The sequence below is a fragment of the Solanum verrucosum genome, unplaced genomic scaffold, assembly GCF_900185275.1.
Source record: "Solanum verrucosum unplaced genomic scaffold, falcon-dt-bn FXZP01000064.1, whole genome shotgun sequence".
Taxonomy (NCBI): Eukaryota; Viridiplantae; Streptophyta; class Magnoliopsida; order Solanales; family Solanaceae; genus Solanum; species Solanum verrucosum.
In genome coordinates, this window is record NW_026020144.1 from 1,799,056 (window position 1) to 1,820,185 (window position 21,130).

General features: G+C 33.8%; 3 protein-coding genes across 5 annotated transcripts in view; 1 reads left to right on the forward strand and 2 right to left on the reverse strand.

The window, feature by feature from the left end:
* Positions 1-21,130, reverse strand: part of LOC125827712 (floral homeotic protein PMADS 1) — a 305,579-nt gene that overhangs the window by 164,885 nt on the left and 119,564 nt on the right. The window lies entirely within an intron of this gene.
* LOC125827653 (beta-galactosidase 5) lies at positions 199-4,678 on the reverse strand. 2 transcript variants are annotated; one of them, XM_049506963.1, is made up of 18 exons: positions 4,418-4,678; positions 4,237-4,332; positions 4,044-4,156; positions 3,829-3,895; positions 3,561-3,653; positions 3,329-3,472; positions 3,130-3,218; positions 2,946-3,051; positions 2,750-2,837; positions 2,422-2,540; positions 2,164-2,328; positions 1,831-2,009; positions 1,624-1,733; positions 1,427-1,536; positions 1,185-1,295; positions 995-1,108; positions 588-790; positions 199-473 (listed from the first exon to the last, which is right to left on the reverse strand). In XM_049506963.1, the coding sequence occupies exons 1-18, from the start codon at positions 4,586-4,588 to the stop codon at positions 362-364; spliced, it is 2,190 nt and encodes a 729-aa protein (XP_049362920.1). In that variant the 5' UTR covers positions 4,589-4,678; the 3' UTR covers positions 199-361. The 2 variants fall into 2 exon arrangements, with proteins under 2 accessions (XP_049362920.1, XP_049362919.1); XM_049506962.1 differs by having other exon boundaries at positions 1,427-1,733.
* LOC125827647 (pentatricopeptide repeat-containing protein At1g19720) lies at positions 8,075-11,066 on the forward strand. The gene has a single exon (XM_049506957.1). It carries the CDS (start codon positions 8,178-8,180, stop codon positions 10,830-10,832), a length of 2,655 nt encoding a protein of 884 aa, XP_049362914.1. The 5' UTR covers positions 8,075-8,177; the 3' UTR covers positions 10,833-11,066.

Sequence of the window (21,130 nt, forward strand, 5' to 3'; positions counted from 1 at the left end):
GTTGCGTTTGAACATGAATTGCGCTGCGAAACGTGTATTTACTGAAGATTTGTGATTCTATTCCCTCTTGCTCATATTCATAAATGGATATGAAACATGATTTGAGATATTGTGTCTAGGGACTTGATCTTGTTTTCTTTATAAAGGTCATGGGTTACAGAATGTCAGAAAGAATGTGAGACACCAAACTGTGTACTTGGAACAGAAGACATCAAACATATGCATCCACCAAGTATAGTGGAAATTCATAATGGTTAATTCTAATAAAACAAAAAGAAACAAGAAATTCTACCAGATCTTGGATTTTCCAAGAAATGTGATGGAGCTCATGATCAAAGCCTACAGAACAAATAAACTAAACTCATGAAGTTGTCCTTTTCACTAGCAATATCCTTGATACATCACCACCTATTTCCTCGAATAAGACGAGCAAATTTTGTGTCGGTTTCAACCAAGATCTTGGGACATGGTACCTACAGAAACAGAACAGGCAGAGTACTTGTTAGCAAATGCTATTGTGTTGTTGATGATATGAAAGAAATCTAAGGTATGATTGATGAAAGAATCAGTAGAAATTCAAGAACTACCATTTTTGAGTTGGCTGACCACAACCAAGTTGACATTTTGTTTGTCTGTATGTTCCAGCATAGTGGAAATCATCACATTTGCCATTAGCAGATGCTGTCCAATATCGACCTATGCTTTGTCCATTGATCCATACTTGTCCTTTGCCCATGCTTCTCATGTCTAGTGCCACAGGGTCATTTCCTTCTGGTGCATCAAAATAAGCCTGCAGAGGCGGATCCAGCATTTAAACATAATAGCTTCAAGTTCCGGAATTCTTTGAGAATATGGTCTATATACATATCTATGATCTATACTTGAAATGATCAATGAGTTCAATTGATCCCACTCCCAAAATTCTAAGTACGCCTCTAGTCATAAATCTTAACGAGTCTTTGTTAGAACTTAAATCTTTTTCTCATTTACTTACCTTATACCATTTAAGAGGTTGTTGTCCTTGGGTAGCTACTGCACCACCAATCCATTCAATGGAAGATGCTCCGTGTTGAGAGATCAAGTTCATTGTTTCTCCTTTCAATCCAACCTGAAGGACCGCTTTAACTGTCAATGATCTTTTAAAAACAAACAGAAGAGTAAAAGATTTGGTAAAGATTCAGTACTCTGTATGTCCATTTCAGTGACGATAAATCTTTATGGCCTTGGTTGAGACCTTGAAGAACAACTGGCCCGAGTATTCCTGTATTCCATTCCTCGTAATGCAGTCCAATGTTCTTCAAGGCAATAAGTGTAATTATAATCAATAGAGAATGAAAAACTATTAGTGCAGCAACACAGAATAACAAAAGTTGCATCTGTTTTTGCCTTGAATGATAAGTACTGTAGGCAAAGAAGAGAAACTAACCGGCAGGCCAACAGCAATGCTCAGTAGCTCAATTCTATTTGTTCCAGCCTGCAGATCAACTGGTCCTGTGAAAGTGAACTTTGTGTCCTTCCGAGTACCATAAGAAGATCCTGAAAATTGCGAATTCCACAGAAGGAAATATAAAAAATGTTTCCTACTAGCTGTTCTACCAATTATGTGCATATAAGCATCATTACCTGAGAGTTTCCCATTTACAAAAACATGAACTGCGTGTCCACTTGAGTAGACGTTGAGGGTTGGTTTTTGTCCCCCTCGTAGAAATGATTCTGAGGGACTAATATCGACACTGCATTCCAAGTAAGAAATTGAATTCATTATCAATATTAGAAAAGTTTATATACTTATGTTTGGATGATTTTTTTCGACTTATTTATGAATCTCACCTTGTTATGTACCACAAATAATCACTGTTATCTCTGGTGATATTTATCTGCTCCAAAAGTCCTACAGCTTCAAATGTTGAGCTGTCCACTAAAGAAAATACATCTTCACTATAAGCCCCCCAAGAGTGGAGCTGAGAGACAGTTGGTGTCATACGCACTTGTGAAGTTCGAGCCCCAACCTTATCAAGAAAAAGATGTCTTAAATTACTAAGCTGAAAGACAAAGCACATAGCTACGGAAAGAGATTGAATGACAATGAATAGTGTCTGTTGACAGTACGCGACCAAGGTCCAAATTTGCAATTGCACAAATGCTTGTTGAAATCTTGCTTACCTTTGCAGTATTGAAGGCAACATGGCTGCAGTCTGGAAGAATACTGATGGACCAAGGAGGTAGATTAAAGTGTTTGTTGTTAAAAACTACTCTAGCAGCAGTGTTACTGTCGTAATTTGAGAGAAATGCTGCACAGTTTCCTTTGCCAGACGAGAATACGTGAGCCTAGAATAAATGACTTTTTTGATTCAGAAAGACAAACAAGTAAAGAAAATGTCATATTTTTTGAGGTTAAGAACCTTTGTAATTGACACTAACCTGCTGATAGTTTCCTAGTGAAACAACAGTGGGATCTGAAGATAATAAAGCGCTCTCACATAGTTTAATTACCCTGTGGAACTCCTTTAAATGGCTATATTTTGGTTCCCTGATCAAACCTGATTACATATGAGGTCAAGAAGTTAGCTGATAACTAAAAGTTCAATCTAGAGCTTGATCAGGTTACTTCAGCATATGTCATGAAATGAAATAGAACGTCTTTCATAGCGATAATGGTAGACAAGGACTATAACTTAGAGATTCAGTGTTCTAAATTCACGCGCAAAAGGACTTTCTAGCCGTCATGGACTAAGCTGATTAATCTCACCATATTCATCGATGGGAGCATCATAGTCATAACTTGTTGTTATAAAAGGTCCTCCAGCTGTACGGCCAAAGTTGGTTCCCCCGTGGAACTGTTAAAAGAAGAAATAATTAAGACAAGCAAGATCATTAATCCTATTCAAGTATGAACATGTTCAGTATGAATGTTGGAGTTTCTTTTTTCTGAGGAAGTTCATTACCATGTAATAATTAACAAATGAGCCACCTTTTTGTATGAAACGAGCAACTGCAAATGCCAAATCTTGAACTGGCCTCATAGGTATCGTGCCACCAAACTCCGCGAACCTTCCCTCAACAAACAAGAATTTGAGAATCACCTCATGAAAATGAGCATGTATGAAAATAAGCATATGTTTGCATTACCAGCCAGTCCAAGCTTCAGTCCACATAGTTGGTTTGTAAGGTTTGTTGGGAGAAAATTCATCACAGTAAAAACCATTGCATGTATTTATCTGATTAAGACACATGTTTAGGGCCCTCAGTCAGTAGTTTCAAGGACGTTATGCCTAAATCCGAGCTATGAATGTAAATATATATACTGAGAATAACAGGAGAAACTCACGATAGGGTCAGGGGCATCATCCTCTTTGCACATAACCCACGGGACACCAGTATTTAATCCAACAGCCATTTGTGCAGCCCATTGGACATATGCTTCACCAGCTGCTCCAAGCGCCTCCCTTTCTGGTTGATATTCATTTTCAATCTAACCAAACACAACTTCAAAACACTCGTTAGATAATTGCGCGGTATATCATGCATTTCAGAAAACAGAAATTCTATAAGTTTCATACCTGAGACAGTATAATGGGACCTCCTTGAGATTCAAACAAGTTTTCACTCTTCATCATCTCAACTATTTTATTGGTGAATTTTTGCATTGCTGCCTTTACCACAAAAACAATTGAAATGTCAATACTACAACTCATGATCAGAATCTATCAATTTATCAGAGAAGAAACAAACATGTACAAAAATTGGTGCTGTATTTGTACAATATAGTCGAATAAAGTTTAGTTACTTTAACACAACAAAAAGATCATTTTTTGACTTTGGACAAACCTTGAAAGGTTCATTATCTGTTCTGAAGCTGATACCAGGAACATATTTCAACCATACAGGAAATCCTCTGCATCAAATGAGAGGTTACAGACTCATTAGCTCATTCTTGAAATCAACCATATGATGTATAATATGTGTACGATCGTGCATATTCTATGTGTATCTATAATCTGTCCATCTATTCGTGTAAAGGTCCCTCAAAGTAAAGCTATTACCCAAAATTCCACTCAGCACAAACATAAGGTCCAATGCGCAAATGTGCATAAAGCCCAGCTTTCTGCACAGTCTTTATAAACCTTACAAGATCATATCTCCCATCAAAATTATACTGTCCACAAGAAAATATATTGTATATTAGCAATCAGTAAACATAAAGATCAAGTCTTTTGGGGCAAATTGTGCACTCACATTGCCAGGGGAAGGTTCATGAACATTCCAAAAAACATAAGTTTCAATAACATCCAAGTTTGCATCTTTGGCCTTGTTTATAAGATCTTCCCACATCTGCAACACTCCCATTTTATTTAATTCATCAGTACATTAACATTTAGTCGAGATGGTCACACGTTTTAACAGAAAGTGAGAGTACCTCAGGGGTGCTTCTAGGATAATGTATGGAACCAGATAGAAGAATTCTTCTTTGGCCATTAATGATAATGGCCTTCTTATCATAGGTAACAATGCAAAAGACCAGCTGAACTACCATTAGCAAATAAAAAGTATAAACTTTGAGGAACTGGGAAACTAAACTTGTCTCCATTTTTTTCTCAACACTTGTAATACAGAGAGTCAAGAATTGTAGTATGCAGAATGGCAATATATATGGTGCTGTTTGGATTCTTCTTGCTCATCAGCTTAGCTCACTAGTGGGCTACGAAGAGGGAAGAGTGTACACAGACCTAGCCTACCTCTTGGAGGTAGAAAGTATATTTAATTCCATAAGATCTTAGGATTAATAGTGTATAACAAAGCAATTTGAAAATGAAATCAAATAATACGATAATCGAAACACAAAAAAATAATAGATAAAAAGAAAGAGTCCAATGTTTATAAATTGGAGCCTGCTTCTCAATAATATATAGGTGTACAATTTCATATGATAATAATAAATATAGGTAATTTCAATTTATTTTTGCCTTTCGATTTCATGTGTATCAGTGCATGTTATGGATCAATTTATTGTCTAAAAAAAATTATTTTTATCAATTCTTTTTTAAGATTGTATTTTTTGTTAGATCAATTTGAAAATATTGTATAATCAGTACGTGAATCATAAACAATACTAATTCAAATAAATAGATAAATAATGTTCAAATTAAAAGTAGATCTCGAGATTTATCTAGTCCCCATATCTGAAGTGTGGCCTCCTTTTTTATTTACTTTTTACCCTTTTTTGTTTGCAAAAGTTCATTTTCATAATTAGTGCATATTATTTTCTTGTCAAATTATTTATCGTAATTTTTTTTACACTTCTTTTTAAAATATTAATTAAAGAGAATTTTAATTGTTTTATCATTCACTGATATTTGAACAATCATAATATCACTAGTAATTAAGGTATTTATAAGCGACAACAATTTTGTGATAATTATCTTTTTAAATTAAGATAATTTGAGACGTGAGAATATATAATTGAATGTGAGATTTGAGTTTTAACGGCATTCTATATTATACTATTCAAGCAACATTGATTAAACATGTAGTAATTTGCATTTTCTGCATGGTTTATAAATGTTTGACGTACAAAACCATCTTTTAAGTTGTTAGAGATGTTGTCTCATCACACATTCATATTAGACAAAAAATAAAAAAAAATAAACTAGGGTTACGTAAGTACTTACGTACTTCCATTCTTTTTAGTATGAACTATTGTTTTCCTCATCATCGTTTTCAGAATGGATATATTTTTCAATTTTCTCATGTTCGATTGGTTGAATATTTTAGAAATTATTCTTTTTTTGCGAAAACAAGCTCCTTAAAAATAAGTCATTTATGAAAGTAGGCAAAACAAGTTTTATTACTGACATTTCACATTAATTAATTGTGTCCTCCCAGCTATCTAGCATACTTCATCTTCACCCACCCCACACCTTCCACCCCTAATTCTCACGATGTTTGTCTAAATTATATACAAAAAAAAATCGGAAAATCATAATATTTAATTTTTAGGCTAGTTTAACAAATTCAACGCTCTATGGCAACAAGCTACACTAGTAAAGTGTGAAATTAAATGACAGTGGGAATATTATATTGTTGGAGAGCAAATATCGGATCTAGTTTTCATTTTTATTGATTAAATGTCCGCCTCTTTGAAATCTTAGTCGTTACAAATAAATGTGTTTCGAAATATTTGAGGTTTCAAAAAAAAATTAAAAAAAATAATAATATATATATTCAATTCATACTTAATTATGTGAGCTATTTAAGATAGATAAAGGGTATTGTGAATTTTCCTCATCTAAATAAATTTGATTCAAAATAATTATTATTTTAGAAAACCAAGAATATTAATTTTTCAAGAGTAAACAATCAATCTAATACATTTTTCTAAAAAAGTCTTTATCAATCTTGAAAAGATGGTTAATTAAGAAGACAATAAAAGATAATATATATAACCTTTATAATACATTTATTAAATAATTAAGAAAACTTCAAACAACAATAACAAAAAAAGAAAGACCAAATGGACTATTAATAGGGACAGACAAGAGTCCTATATTTGATTGGCATTATTAAGAATTGAGTTGTATAGCTGAGTAAATTTGGTGTATCAATGTTCAAACTACATTCCTAACGTTTAATCAAAGCTGTATATTGTAGAGGGCAAGCAACGCAGCCATGTTGGTTGTTTGGTTTGCGGATAAATTTATTTCGATCGAGATTATAGTCATCTGATTATGATTCTTAGACTAATTTATCTCATCTTCCAAATGAATTATAAATTTATTATGAGATTAGTTATATCTTCAACAAAAGAGGTATAACTTTAATCTTTAACTTAATTGTGCGCGTAATATTTTACCTTATTCCATGAACCAAACGAGTGATTTTGTATATGTTTGAGTTATTTTTTTCCAGACTAAATATGTTGTTTGTTCCAATAAATTTAGTGTTTGAAACTTAAAGAAGCAGCAACAAACACCGTTCTTCCGCCGTTTGTTCCTCATTTCTTCAATTTCCAAGAGCTTAATCTCAATCTTGTTTTGGTTTTTGGTCGTGGTGGATTTGATTATTCACTCCTTTCCTTCTACGCTTTGTCTCATGGACAAGTGGACAATCTTTAATGTGTTTGTTCCTCTCATTTCTTGAAGTATATTTTTGCTTCCAGATACATTCTGAGATACAAATACATAGGGAAAGAGATGAGCGCGCGAGAGAGTCCGTGTATCCTAGATACATATGAATCACACTAGATATATGTATCTGGTATACCAAATACATTTCAAATACATTCTGAAATACAAATACATAAGGAGAGAGGTAATCGAGATGGGAGGGAGGTGAGTGAGAGAGTCAGTGTATCCCAAATACATGTGAATCACACTAGATACATGTATCTGGATACCAAATACATAGGATACATAAGGAGAGAGGTGAGCGAGAGGGAGATGAGTGAGAGAGGAGAGAGAAGAGAGGTTAGCGACTAGCGAGAGAGTTAGTGTACCTCAGATACATGCAAATCCATTTGGATACAATGTATCTGGAACAAATAGATACATGTGAATCCACTTGGATACAATGTATATGGAACAAATTACCCCTGATTTTAATCTCATTTATCCAAGATACATAACGCGTCAGATATATATATATATTGGAACCCTAGGATAACCCATAGCCGCTACAACCTCTACCACATGCCCTTTGGGTGAACACTTTGTGCGCACTGGGTAAACCTCTCACTGTGTAATAGTCTGCAAACCACACAGGGGATGTAAATCGTGCTAGGCAAGCCCTATGCGACAGGCTCGACTCAGAAGGCATTGAGGGGGATCGATCCCGGGTCATCTATGTGGATAACCACCCTCCAAACCAATTGAGTCATCCCGAAGGATAGATGCATATATTTGAAGACCGAAATTTAGCACGAATTATAATTTGAGAAGCTCATAATAAATCACTTAATTAGGCATATTTCACAAAGGCCGTAAGCCCAATACTGAAGTTGGGTTTCTAACCAAGCGTTGGCCCAAGTGAGGTTAGTTATGGATAATCCGAGTTGTCAATTTCTGTTTGGTTCAAAGTAGAATCATGGCTGCACTTCCTATGGCTCTCTGCAACTCATTCATCACTCACTCAAAGTGATCATAAACCCCCAAAAAGAAGAAGGAAAAACTGGGTACTCTCTAATGGAGAGTGTAATTCTTCCCTGTAAATCAATTTTTCCAACAATTTCAGAATTACCTCAAAATTATCATCCAAAAACAAAAGTACCCATCAATTTTGTACCCAATACAGAGCAATCAAGATTCACAGATACCCATTTGGATTATCTCTGCAAAAATGGGCGCCTCAGCGAAGCCATAACAACTCTTGAATCCATTTCCCAATATGGGTACAAGGTAAAAACCGAAACTTTTTCAAGACTGATAGAATCTTGCATCAATGAAAAGTCACTGTATTTAGGCCGTAAACTTCATAAGGAAATGAATTTTTTACTGGTAAAAGTTGACCCTTTTATTGAAACTAAGTTGTTAGGGATGTATTCGAAATGTGGATCTTTACAAGAAGCATATGAAATGTTTGATAAAATGCGTAAAAGGGATTTATATGCTTGGTCTGCTATGATTGGTGCTTGTTCCAGAGATTGTAGATGGAGTGAGGTTATGGAGCTTTTTTATATGATGATGGGGGATGGTGTAGTACCTGATAGCTTTTTGTTCCCAAAGATTTTGCAAGCGTGTGCGAATTGTGGGGATGTTGAGACTGGTATTTTGATTCATTCTATAGCGATTCGATGTGGAATGATTTCTGAGATTCGTGTGAATAATTCGCTTCTGGCTGTTTATGCAAAATGTGGGTTGTTAGATTGTGCAAAGAGGATTTTTGAGAGTATGGAGATGAGGGATACTGTGTCTTGGAATTCAATTATAATGGCATATTGTCACAAGGGTGATATTGTTGAGGCACGGAGGTTATTGAACTTGATGCATCTTGAAGGTGTAGAACCAGGTTTGATTACCTGGAATACATTGATAGCAAGCTATAATCAGCTAGGTAGGTGTGATGAGGCCCTGGAGGTTATGAAGGAGATGAAGGGTAATGGGATAATGCCTGATGTTTTTACTTGGACTTGTCTAATTTCAGGTATGTCTCAACATAACAGGAACAGTCGGGCACTAGAATTGTTCCGGGAGATGATTTTGAATGGGGTTACGCCAAGTGAAGTTACACTTACAAGCACAGTTTCGGCTTGTGCATCTCTTAAGGACCTGAGGAAGGGAAGAGAGCTCCACTCCTTGGTTGTTAAGTTGGGATTTGATGGAGGGGTAATTGTTGGGAATGCTTTGGTTGACTTATATTCCAAGTGTGGTAAACTCGAAGCTGCTCGGCTGGTCTTTGATATGATCCCAGAGAAAGATGTATACAGTTGGAATTCCTTGATTGGAGGGTACTGCCAAGCTGGGTGCTGTGGAAAGGCCTATGATCTTTTTATGAAGATGCATGAGTTTGAGGTATCACCTAATGTAATCACGTGGAATGTGCTGATTACAGGACACATGCAAAATGGTGATGAGGATCAAGCATTGGATCTTTTCTGGAGGATGGAGAAGGACGGGAACGTTGAGCGGGATGCTGCTTCATGGAATGCTCTCATTGCTGGCTATTTGCATAATGGACAGAAAGACAAAGCATTGGGTATATTCCGGAAAATGCAGTCATTTGGTTTTAAGCCGAACACAGTTACCATTCTGTCCATCCTACCAGCATGTGCAAACCTAATTGGCGCAAAGAAGGTGAAAGAGATCCATTGTTGTGTTTTGCGTTGCAATCTAGAAAATGAGCTATCCATTGCTAATTCTCTTATAGACACATACTCCAAGTCTGGGGGATTACAATACTCGAAAACAATATTTGATGGGATGTCAACCAAAGATATCATTTCTTGGAACACATTGATTGCTGGTTATGTTTTACATGGCTTTTCCAGTGAGGCAACAAAGCTATTTCATCAAATGGAAGAGGCAGGGCTTAAACCAAATAGGGGTACTTTCTCCAGTATGATTTCGTCTTATGGTCTAGCCAAAATGGTTGAAGAGGGGAAGCGTATGTTCTCTAGCATGTACGAGGAGTATCGGATTGTACCAGGTCTAGAACATTATGTGGCTATGGTTAATTTATATGGACGCTCAGGTAAACTTGAAGAAGCAATTGATTTTATAGACAATATGACCATGGAGCATGATATATCTATATGGGGTGCATTGCTGACTGCTTCTCGTGTGCATGGTAATTTGAATTTAGCCATCCATGCTGGGGAACAATTACTCAAACTGGATCCTGGAAATGTAGTGATCCATCAGTTACTTTTACAGTTATATGTACTACGTGGGATTTCTGAAGAATCAGTAACAGTGATGCGACCTAGAAAAAGAAATCATCATGAAGAGCCTCTTAGTTGGAGCTGGACTGAGATCAACAATGTGGTCCATGCTTTTGCTTCAGGTCAGCAAAGTAATTCTGAGGTTCCAGATTCTTGGATAAAAAGAAAGGAAGTGAAAATGGAGGGATCCAGCTCTTGCAATAGGCTTTGCATCAAAGAAGAGGAGAACGAAGATATTAATAGAGTTCATAGTGAGAAGCTTGCACTTTCTTTTGCCCTCATTAACAGTCCTCAATCTTCTCGAGTGATACGAATTGTTAAGAACCTCAGAATGTGTGAAGATTGTCATAGGATTGCCAAACTTGTTTCTCAGAAATATGAACGTGATATATACATACACGATTCAAAGTGCTTGCATCACTTTAAAGATGGTTATTGTTCCTGTGGCAACTATTGGTAGGTAAGTGGCCATGAACAGTAATTTTCTCGAAGACAAGTCTCCTCTTCTCCAAGGAGTTGATCGATCTGCTGTTTTCTGGAGAAAAGTTTTGCATGAGGTAAAGCAGATCCTCTTTGACAATGTATAGATGATGGTGCAAACCGTAGCAACTCAAATGTTGTACTGCTGTAAATATGTGCTTGGTCAGATCTTGTAAATGGTTGAGAGAAATCTGGATTATGACAGTAGTTCATATGCTCTGTATCAAATTGTATATATGCTAAAGAGATAATCTTTCTTCTTACCAAGTGTTTCTCTGAAATCATGTTTCTTTTCTGAACTCTGTGAGAATTGAACTATCCCTTGGATGGGCATCCCAAGGGTGTGGTTAGTCAACATTTTTCTTGCTTACTTTTGATGCAAGTTTTCTGAATGACATACCTAATAGACTGCTTTAAGTTTCCGCTAACAGATGGTTAACTCAGCAGGGAACCTCTACGAGTGCCTCATAGACAGGCAGTAGTTTTAGTCTAGTCAATAAGTCACCTACATCCATATGGAGTGATGAATGCACATTGGTATGTTCTTTCTGTTTTTGGTTCATTCTCAGGTAGTCCAACGGATAGTGAAACATACAGCTCCATGCTGGAGAAGGTGGGAATCCATGTGATGATAAAACTTTTTCTGGGATCAAAACAGATGGTCCTAAGTAGATCAGAGGCCATTTGCTGTATCGCGATGATGTCTGCTGTGTTCCCAAGTTGGCTTGTAAATGATTTTGTACACTCCTTTGAACACATGATGTCTTATTTCATCAATACAAACTTTAGTTTTGGAAATCTTTTCATTAGCATAGAAGTTTCTGCTAGTAAAATAAGAGTTTCTTCATCTCCTGCCCGGGGTTAGCTCAATCGACAAAGGTTGAGGTACTTGTGTCTAAGGTCACAAGTTCGAGCCGTGCACCAAGTAAACTATGTCTAGTATTTTAGTGGATATGGTTCAATGTATCTGCAACACTTTATTGGACATTCAAAGAACCTCAAAGCCATCTTCTCTTACAAAGATTTTGTATTATTGTGGGCTTTTGGTAAGTCAACAAAGATGAGCTCTAGTGGGCTGGACTAGAATTCTGATGGGCTTTGACTTGGTCCCTTCAACATATGTGTAAGCCCACCATTACTAAATCAGCTAAATTAATTAGGAAACCATTTTTTATGTATATTATACTATAGTTTAGATTTTTGTAATTATTAGCAAGCAATATTGACTTTTCAGTCACATAAACTCTTCCAGTTGAGAGGCGGCTTAACCAGTTTTATGGAAAATATCCGATGACTATGTTGACACCCAATTTTGACCCTATGCAATTCGAATTAATTATCGAGCTTCTTCAATTTCAAACAATTTGAAATAATTGTCTTTGAAAAAAATCCTAAAAAATATATATATTTTTTAAAAAAAAAAAATCTCTTTCTAATTAGTTTTGGTTACTATTTTTCAGAAATAAATTATATAATTTTACATGTTGGTTTATATAAGTCTCATCTTTTATATAAATATTTAATAAATAGCCTAAAATAATGTTTAACGTAATTACACATTTATTTCTTTGAATTAGTGAATTTTATAATTTTGAATAATTAGTTCTATATTTCAAAGCAATAAATAAGTTTTGATAATTATTTTGTCTTGTTTAAATTAAGAAGCTCAAATAATTAATCGATAGTTATTCATCTTATTTTAATTTTTTGCCGAATTGGTTATCTGACTCAATTTGGCTACATCTAAATTCATATGATTAGAACAACAATTAAAGTGGCCAAATTTTAAATAAAAAAGGGGTCATCCTTTTGTCTTAAAACCGGTACACATATCCACGCTTTCACGATCTCTTTCTCCTTTTTTCAGACGCCTCCCATCCCTTTCTTCTTCCCAAAATCGCAAAGGTCAATAGTAAAAGCCCTAATTTCTTCATCCGCCCATCACCTTGTCAGTTCCTCTCCTTATTTTCAAAGGCTACAGACCTCGGAACAAGATTTATTGACTTTGGCTGAGAGAAATCTCACCTAAATCTGATGTGGATCAAGAAATATCACATCGAACCCAGATTTTCAGGGGTATGTTCTCCTCTTGCTGGTTTTCCCTTCCATTATCTCCAATCAATCTCTCATCTCCCGAAAAAACGGCTATTTTGAATTCAAATCTCTTTTTTTTTGCTATAAATAGTGCCATTTAAAGATACATGGAAAGAGGAGGAAAATCACAGTGATATAGATTCATAAGAAGAAATTTTGATTTCATTAGTTGATAAATTAAGAATTTCGAATCTCGGGTTTTCGTCTTAAAGCTCTTTGTTCTTTGTCATTGGAAGCTTTCGTCGGAGTTCTTTTTCACGTGGTGGTGAAATAGTTCGTTTCAACTCGTCGTCTCAAGTTCGTTGCCCATAACCAGGTAATCTGCTTCTGCTATCTCTTTAAATTCCCGATTTGCATTGTGTTTGTTTAAGTATTTTAGTTGTTTTGATTTAGTCACTGCTTAATATGTAGATTAATGGGTACATGTCATATAGTTGTATACATTTAAATATTGGTATCATGGAAGAAATTAGCTTAATTTTGAAGTTTTGCTGGCTTTATTTTCCACATAATTGAGAGAATTTAAACGTTTGTTTCTTACCATTAGTTGATTTTCATTCCAACTCGAATATATTTGAAAATGTTAATCAGGCACTGTTTAGAGGTTGTTTTCATGTCCAAACATAAAACATCTCTTTGTTTTCCAATGGACGACTTTGGTTTCAATTTTAAGAAGTAAAACTAGTAGGAATCTTAAGACTTTTTGCTTAAAATCTGTTCTCCTACTACCGACGGGTTAACTCCTGTTTATATCTCTGAATCTGCTGATTTTGGTAGTGAATTCAAGTTATTTCCATTGGTTTTCTTCCACAATCTTGGTTTTATCTTGGTCTGTATTTAGCTACTGCCTATAACATTTTGCCTAGAGCTTCTCACTATTCTACGTCACCAATAAATAAACTGATCTAAAATTAATTGGTATGTCCTCGGGTTATTTCTAGGATCGAACTGAAGTGTCATGTCTTTCATTATTAACCATGTACTTCATTAGTTGTTTATTTCCAAAACAGTAGTTTAGATTTCCTATTTAAATACTTCATGATATTGTAGAATCTCTTTATAGGTGTGGTTGACTAGCTTGTTAATTGATTTAAAGAATCCAGTAGCTATTCAAATCTGTGTGATTAGGACTTTAACATTACCATGGATCTTTCAAGTATGTCTAATAATTATCTAATGCATGTCTTCTTTGTGATCCATCCTTAATGATCCCTAAATTGTCAAAAATATATCGTTACTAGCTCGCTTTGCACCATTAGCTCTATTCTACAGAGATATATAGACCATGATCCGTGATTGTAGAGTGTTGGGTTAGACTTCTTAGTCACCATTTGACCCCCTAAAAGACTTTAAGAATGGTAAAGGTTATTTATTGAGATGTATTTTTATTTTTAGCTTAAAGATCCTAAAATATTTATGTACTTCCTCTGTGTTCTCCTACTGTTTTGAAATCTCCATATGGCACTGACTTTGTTTAGATAGCCTTAAGGGATTAGTGTTATTATCCTTAGTATTTTAATATGATTAAATCATTACTGATGCATTTATCACAGTGATGTATCCACTATTTTGTTTAGAAGTGACTGTTGATTTTATTGTATATGAGGAAAACATTTATTTTATCTTGTTTTGTTAGTTCATTCTCGCCACTAATTTCTTACTTCTCTTATGCATGAACTCCCTTTGAACGAGTCCAATGGACTCCGTCTTCACCCTTTCCTTCATCTTCGAGTCAATCTTCATCAAGTCGTTAAAAGGGAAGCAAATATTTGGGTTAAAACCCAAGTCACACAATGCTAAATTGCAGCAGCCTCAAAGGGCTGGAAACCCAGATACAAGCCTCCAGAAGTCCTAAGATGGACAATATACATTCAATATACGCTATATGCAGCTGTATACACTTATATACAGGTCAAAAACGCAAAAATACAGGGCTAAGGTGAAATATAAGTGTTCGGAAGGAAGAGATACATGAAAAGAGCCTATGCACACGCTTATATACACTAATATACATGAGCTGTATACCAAAAACGGGTTTTGTTTAAACCCCAAAAAGAGTAGCGAATTTGGCCCAAGAAAGGCCCAAATTCAATTTCTCCCTTACGCTTTAATTATTTAATTGCGATTACTTATTATTTGTTGTTTAACTCTAACTTTAGAATTTTTAATTAACTTAGTTGAATTCCCCAAAAGACAAACTATTCATCTGAGTTGTTTTGTTTCTAACAAAACTTATTTTATCAACTTTTGTATTTTCATTTGTAATCTTTAGTAAAAAAAAAAAAAAAAAAATTATTAGTTTAAAATAGTTTTTTTCATAAACCAAAAACTGACTCAAATAAAAAACCAACTAATTTAAGTTTTCGTTAAAATTCTTATTACTTGTCTCTAATTCAAATATTTCAATTAAGGTCCCATTTTTCTTAAAAAATAAAAATTTGCTATTTGTTTAACTATTTTCTCAAAGTTAATCTAATAGTGTAAATAAATAAAATTTACTTACTTAGTCAATTTCTCAAAAAGGTTAGTCAATTAATTTAAAATGATTCTCATATTATTTCAAAATGAATTAAATAAATTCTAGTCAATCTAGCTTCTTTGTAAAATTTTATTCACTTGCATTTTAATCCAAATGTTTCGTTTTAAGGTTCCTTTCTAAAAAATAAAAAATAAAATAAAATAAGATGTGTCATTTATTTAATCATTTTCTCAAAGTTAATATCGTAAGGTATTATTTTTATGTAAAATCATTATTAATAGTCAAAGTATATTTTAGTCAAGTCGCAGGTCAACCGCATGTTAGCGGGCACTTCGAATGCTTAAATCCTTCTGTTTTATTTAAAAATATATGTAAAAGGAAAAATGACTTAGTTTTCGAAAAACCGATTAAACTTGTGGTTTAAGAGAAATCGAGTTTCCAAAAGAACAGAGTCGCCACTTAATTTTTTAGTAAAAAATCAAGAAAAAATACTTACGGTTTTCAAAAGATTTAAACAGATAAAATCAATTGAAAACGGGTTCGAAGTTCAATATACATTCCGAGAAGGTGTTAGGCCCTCGGAATGCCCGCTAACTTGCGGTTGACCGGCGATTTGACTAAAAGTGATTTTTTGACTAACTTTGAAATTTTAACTAAATAAAAGAACTCATTTATATTAACTATATTTTTATTTTATTTTATATATATATATATATATTATTTTTTTAAAAATTGACTTAGTAAGAAAACTAATTTATTTTGAAATTTTAACTTAGTAAGAAAAATAATTTATTTTAACTTATTTATTTATTACCATTATTATTTTTATCACTTTATTTATTTTAAGAGGGAATGGACTAAAGGGGAATTTTCAAAAGGGGAAATAACTTAAGTGACAAGACAAATAAAGTTAAAGCTAAGTATAAAACAAAATACTTTAATTTACATATATATATAAATGAAATGGCCATCTTGAGGATTTTAATTAAATTAAACCATAAGAGTAAATAAAATGTTAGCCAATCAACAAAATAAATAATAAGGGAGGGAAAGAAAATATCAAATTTGGGCTTTGGCCCAACCTGTCCTAAGTCTAAAAGAGGAATGCCAAAATAATGGGCTTTGACCCATATTGATTAAGATGAAATGCTGATCATTTCATTAGGCTTTTGGGCCCGTTTTGGCTTGGACCTGCTGTAGCAAATAGACTTTGGGCTTTAGCCCATTTCTCCTCTGAAAATCTGCATACGTACTGAGTGTATATTCATGTATATGGACTGTATACCGGCCTGTTTTCATGTATAACATCCCACACACTGAATGTATACAACCTGTTCCACCTCTCCAACACCTGTGATTCTTCTTTTAACCACATGTACGCTGCTCTTTGACCTGTATATAGCGTATATTGTTGTATACCAGTGTATACAGTTGTATATAACGGGTATACAACTCCTTTTTGAGGTCTGGGAGGCTTGCATTAGCTTCTCTTACACCCTCGAACACCAAAGACCGACTCGATACTCGGAAATGCAGGGAGATGATGAAAAAGAGTCCAAATTGGACTCCATATGAATTCGCATGGTACAAAAAATAAGATAAAATTAGCACCTAAAAATAAATATAGAATAACAATGTGTCTAAAACAAATTACTACAGCAGCTTCCAAGTTAAAGTATGTCAAACAAAATTGTTTTGATCCATTAATGAAGATTTAAGAAAAGGGGTAGTGAATCCACAAATAATGTGCAAAATTACTAGAGTTGCTCATGCATGAACTACTGTTTTCAAACAAATTTAACAAAAAGGGAAGCCAACTCTCACATTGCTCACAAGTTATTTGTCATTTAATGCAGAATACGATGGCAGATAACACCATACTAGCAAAATTCCTTTAGCAATAAGCAATTAAAGTGAGCAAACTCATAAGTAAAAGGAACAAGAGGCTGCCAGGCCTAAAATAAACTAGACACCCATATTAACACTTAAACAAAAGCACATATGTAAGTTAAAATTTAAATACCCAATTATTATCCTTTGCCCAAGAAATCACACAGATAGGAGAATCAACCAAAATACACTCAAGTAAAGAACAATTACAGGAAATCATGCTTCAGAATGAATTGCAAATGGAATAGATTTAGTAATATAAATAAGGAAAGAAACAGAGCAAACAAACAGATAGATTGAAGCTCAAACCAATATAAAACTTAATATGTATGAATTAGAGACATATTATGATCTGCGACTAGAATCTAAGCCATAGGCAGCTCATATTTCAGACAAAGCAAGCCAAGAACCAATTTAAGATCATAACAAAAACAAAGATTTAAACACAAGCTGAGATACACAGTACTTTACGCATTCAGAACCTCAAACGAGTCAACTAGTGACTATAAGCGGCTATCAGAAACCATATTCAATTATTTTGCAGAAAATTATACAAAGTGTTAGATCGAAAACAAATGATATCCAAAGCATCTTAACTATGAATAACACATTGAAGCAAAAATAGAAAAAATGGAAATATCACCTTATTCCGGGCAGCGACTGGGACAAGAAACGAGCGGAGGAGACAACGAGCTTCTTCCAACACCACACACAAAACTCCGAGAGCTCCGACAAGCAACAAGAATGTCTCGAAAAAAGATATCGACGCCTGAATACACTCTATAACACTTGATTTCTTAAGTCTGTATTTTTGTTTTAAAAAAAAAAATCTATGTATCTTTGCTTTTTCAGGACTCCAAATTTTCAACAAAAAAATCTTCCAATTCCCCCCCAAAAAAAATCCCCCTTTTATCCCTTTCAACAGTTGACCATATATAGGAGGGCAATAGGGTTCGGAAATGGGGGGAAAACGGATCCAAATTTGGACAAAAGGAGGCCAAATTCAAATTCAAACTTCAAAATTTCTTTCACCAAATTAGGCGAACACCTTTTTCTTGCAATTTTCACCCCATTCCGGAAGAGGAAAGGGGGCAGACGCATGCTCTGTCCCGCTGTTGCGTGTGTCAACGCGTTTGGGACCGTTGCTGTACGTTTTCTGGTCACTTTTGGCGTGAAGGAGAAGGGTAACAGGGGCCAGCGTACTGTTGTCCTCACTGTATTGTTTGGACTGTTGTATTGTATTGTTACTGATCTGCTTGGGCCGGGTAAAAGGGAAAAGGGGCTGAAAAAAATAAAAAAAAAGGGTCGGTTGGTGTATGTTATGGTGGGTATTGTATGTTGGTGGGCTGGGAAATTGAGGGGAAGTTGGAGTGGGTCGTGTGGGCTGCTGACAGACAAGTAAAAAGGCCCAAATTTGGTCTTTGGATGAGTTTAAATTGAGGTTAGAAAATGGGTATGTTTGTAATAAACATAGCCAAGTGTATTACAAAATTAGCCTAAAATTGAATGTTATGTAGTGAATTTGGCTAAATTTCAAATAAGATGAATTAATATAATTAATTTAGGAGCTTCTCAATCTTAACGAAATAAAGTAATTAATTCGATAATAATATAATTAATTTAAACATGAACTAATCAATTCAAAATCGTAATTATGATTTAAATTAAACTAAGTTAGTAAAACACTTAGTTAAAAGAAATAAAAATCTTTTGATATGATTTTCAAATATTTATAAAATATACTAATCAGACACATAATTATATAATATTTAACTTAATTATAAACTAACTAATTAACTCAAAATTGTAAACTATTAGATAACTAAACAAACTAATCAAATATCTAATTAAACAAAATCTTTTTGAGACGATTTTCCAATATTTATAAAATACACTAATTATATACATAATTGTATAAAAGACATATTATTATTTAAAAATTATAACAAGTGACAAACTATTCGAAACAACTTGCAAATTATTCTATTATATTTTTTTTTTTGAAATTTCTAAAATTAATTACTTTAAATCATTTGAAAATTAAGAAGCTCGAGATTAATTGTTATCGGGGAGGGTCAAAATTAGGTGTCAACACCTTCTCGAAGTGTAAATTGAACCCCGAACCTTCTTTGGTATTTTCAAATGATTTTTTCTGTTTAAATCTTTGAAAATTAAAGTTTTCTTAATTTCTTTAAAAATTAAGTGGCGACTCTTTCTAAGTATTTTTCTCGAATTGTTTTATACTTAGAACATTTCAAAAAAGTGATTTTTCTAAAGGTTAGGAAAATTATGACACAACAGACTAACGAAATTAACATGTTTCAATTAGCTGTCAACATAAAATAATTGACTTGGTTCGAATAATCCAAATTCCCAGCATCGTAGGGTATATTTAACGATTTCGTCATATTCAGAGGTCGATTATAAGACTTTTAGCTAAAGATAGAAGAATTCTGAGCCAAAACTTTCCATTTATCATGTGTTATAAATGTTCTTGCACCTCTATAATTTGTGAGGGGAAAAAACAAGGAGTGGCCATACCCCATAAAAAAGAAACTAGGTCAACAAATTAAAGAGTGAACAATGACTAGTAATAATAATTACTATAAAACAATGAAAGATTTAATAAAAATGGTCCCAAATGTTCACAATCATGAAGTGGGCAACTCACTGTGGGTACCCAAGTCCTAATTATTCTCTAATTAGCTAGATTTTTTTGCACCAAATGTTATTCCATGGTGGCCAATGGCCACTGATATGTAACTGTATAAGCACATTATATGTTTCTTATTTTAATTTACAAATATTTGGTTCCCACTTGGTGCCCAATAAGAGTATATGACTCAATTAAATTTGAATTCGCATCGTATAATCTCATGTTATGAATACGATTCAGTTCTCAAGACTTAAACGACTCGAGACATCTGATAAAAGAGTACTTATCAATTTCTCACAACCCTTATCAGTGAGATAATATACTCTTTAAGAACGTAAAACAATTATTTTAACCAATATAAATACTAATATTGTAAAAAGACTATAGAATTAAGCTCATTAGAATAAGGTACTAGTAACCTAGTTAAATATAATAGTAACTAACCTGCTATCATGTATTACTATGAGATAATTATATTATAGTGTGTATAATTTTAATTTACAATAATACTGCAAGGCCAGCCAATCATAAATTAGAGTACTCTAGGGTTTCATTAATTATATTGGCAGGATATGCCACATTTATTGAGGCACTTGTCATTATAAAATTCCATAATCAACAAATAACACACTCTTCACTGTTTAAACATCATATTTTGTACAATATTAATTCACTATTTTTGTCCATTTTTATTATTTTTTTAATGGTCATACTTTTCTTTCTAGTTTGGATCCTCATTCAACATGCAATGCCACTTGTCTGGGCTGATTTAACTTGTTGATTTTCCTTTTGATTGATTATTCTGATTGACATTTGGTTTTGTAGTATGACAACATAACTTAATTTACTATTCATGATTGATTCAAGGGGCCAATGTCAAAATCTGTCCATAAATTCGTCTCGATTCATACTTGAGGGGGTTAATTAATATTAACTCATTTATTTTATTAACTAGATTCATTTTTAACTTGTTTAGTCGAATTCATTTTGAAATTGTTCTGATATACAATTTAGATTGATCCACGAGAATTTTTTGTCTAATTAATAAGATATAGTCATGCTATAAGACAAAAGTTTATCAGATACTCAAGCAAATTATAAAAAAACCAACTTTGATTTCAAAATTTACTAAGAATTGGACAGGTTTGGTTTTGATCCC

Coding starts and splice junctions, on each gene's coding strand:
- LOC125827653 (XM_049506962.1), bottom strand. CDS start 4,588: ATGGAGACAAGTTTAGTTTCCCAGTTCCTCAAAGTTTATACTTTTTAT. Junction 3,654..3,828: donor CAGATAATGAACCTTTCAAG/GTTTGTCCAAAG, acceptor TTTGTGGTAAAG/GCAGCAATGCAAAAATTCAC. Junction 791..994: donor AACCTCTTAAATGGTATAAG/GTAAGTAAATGA, acceptor CCGCCTCTGCAG/GCTTATTTTGATGCACCAGA.
- LOC125827647 (XM_049506957.1), top strand. CDS start 8,178: ATGGAGAGTGTAATTCTTCCCTGTAAATCAATTTTTCCAACAATTTCA.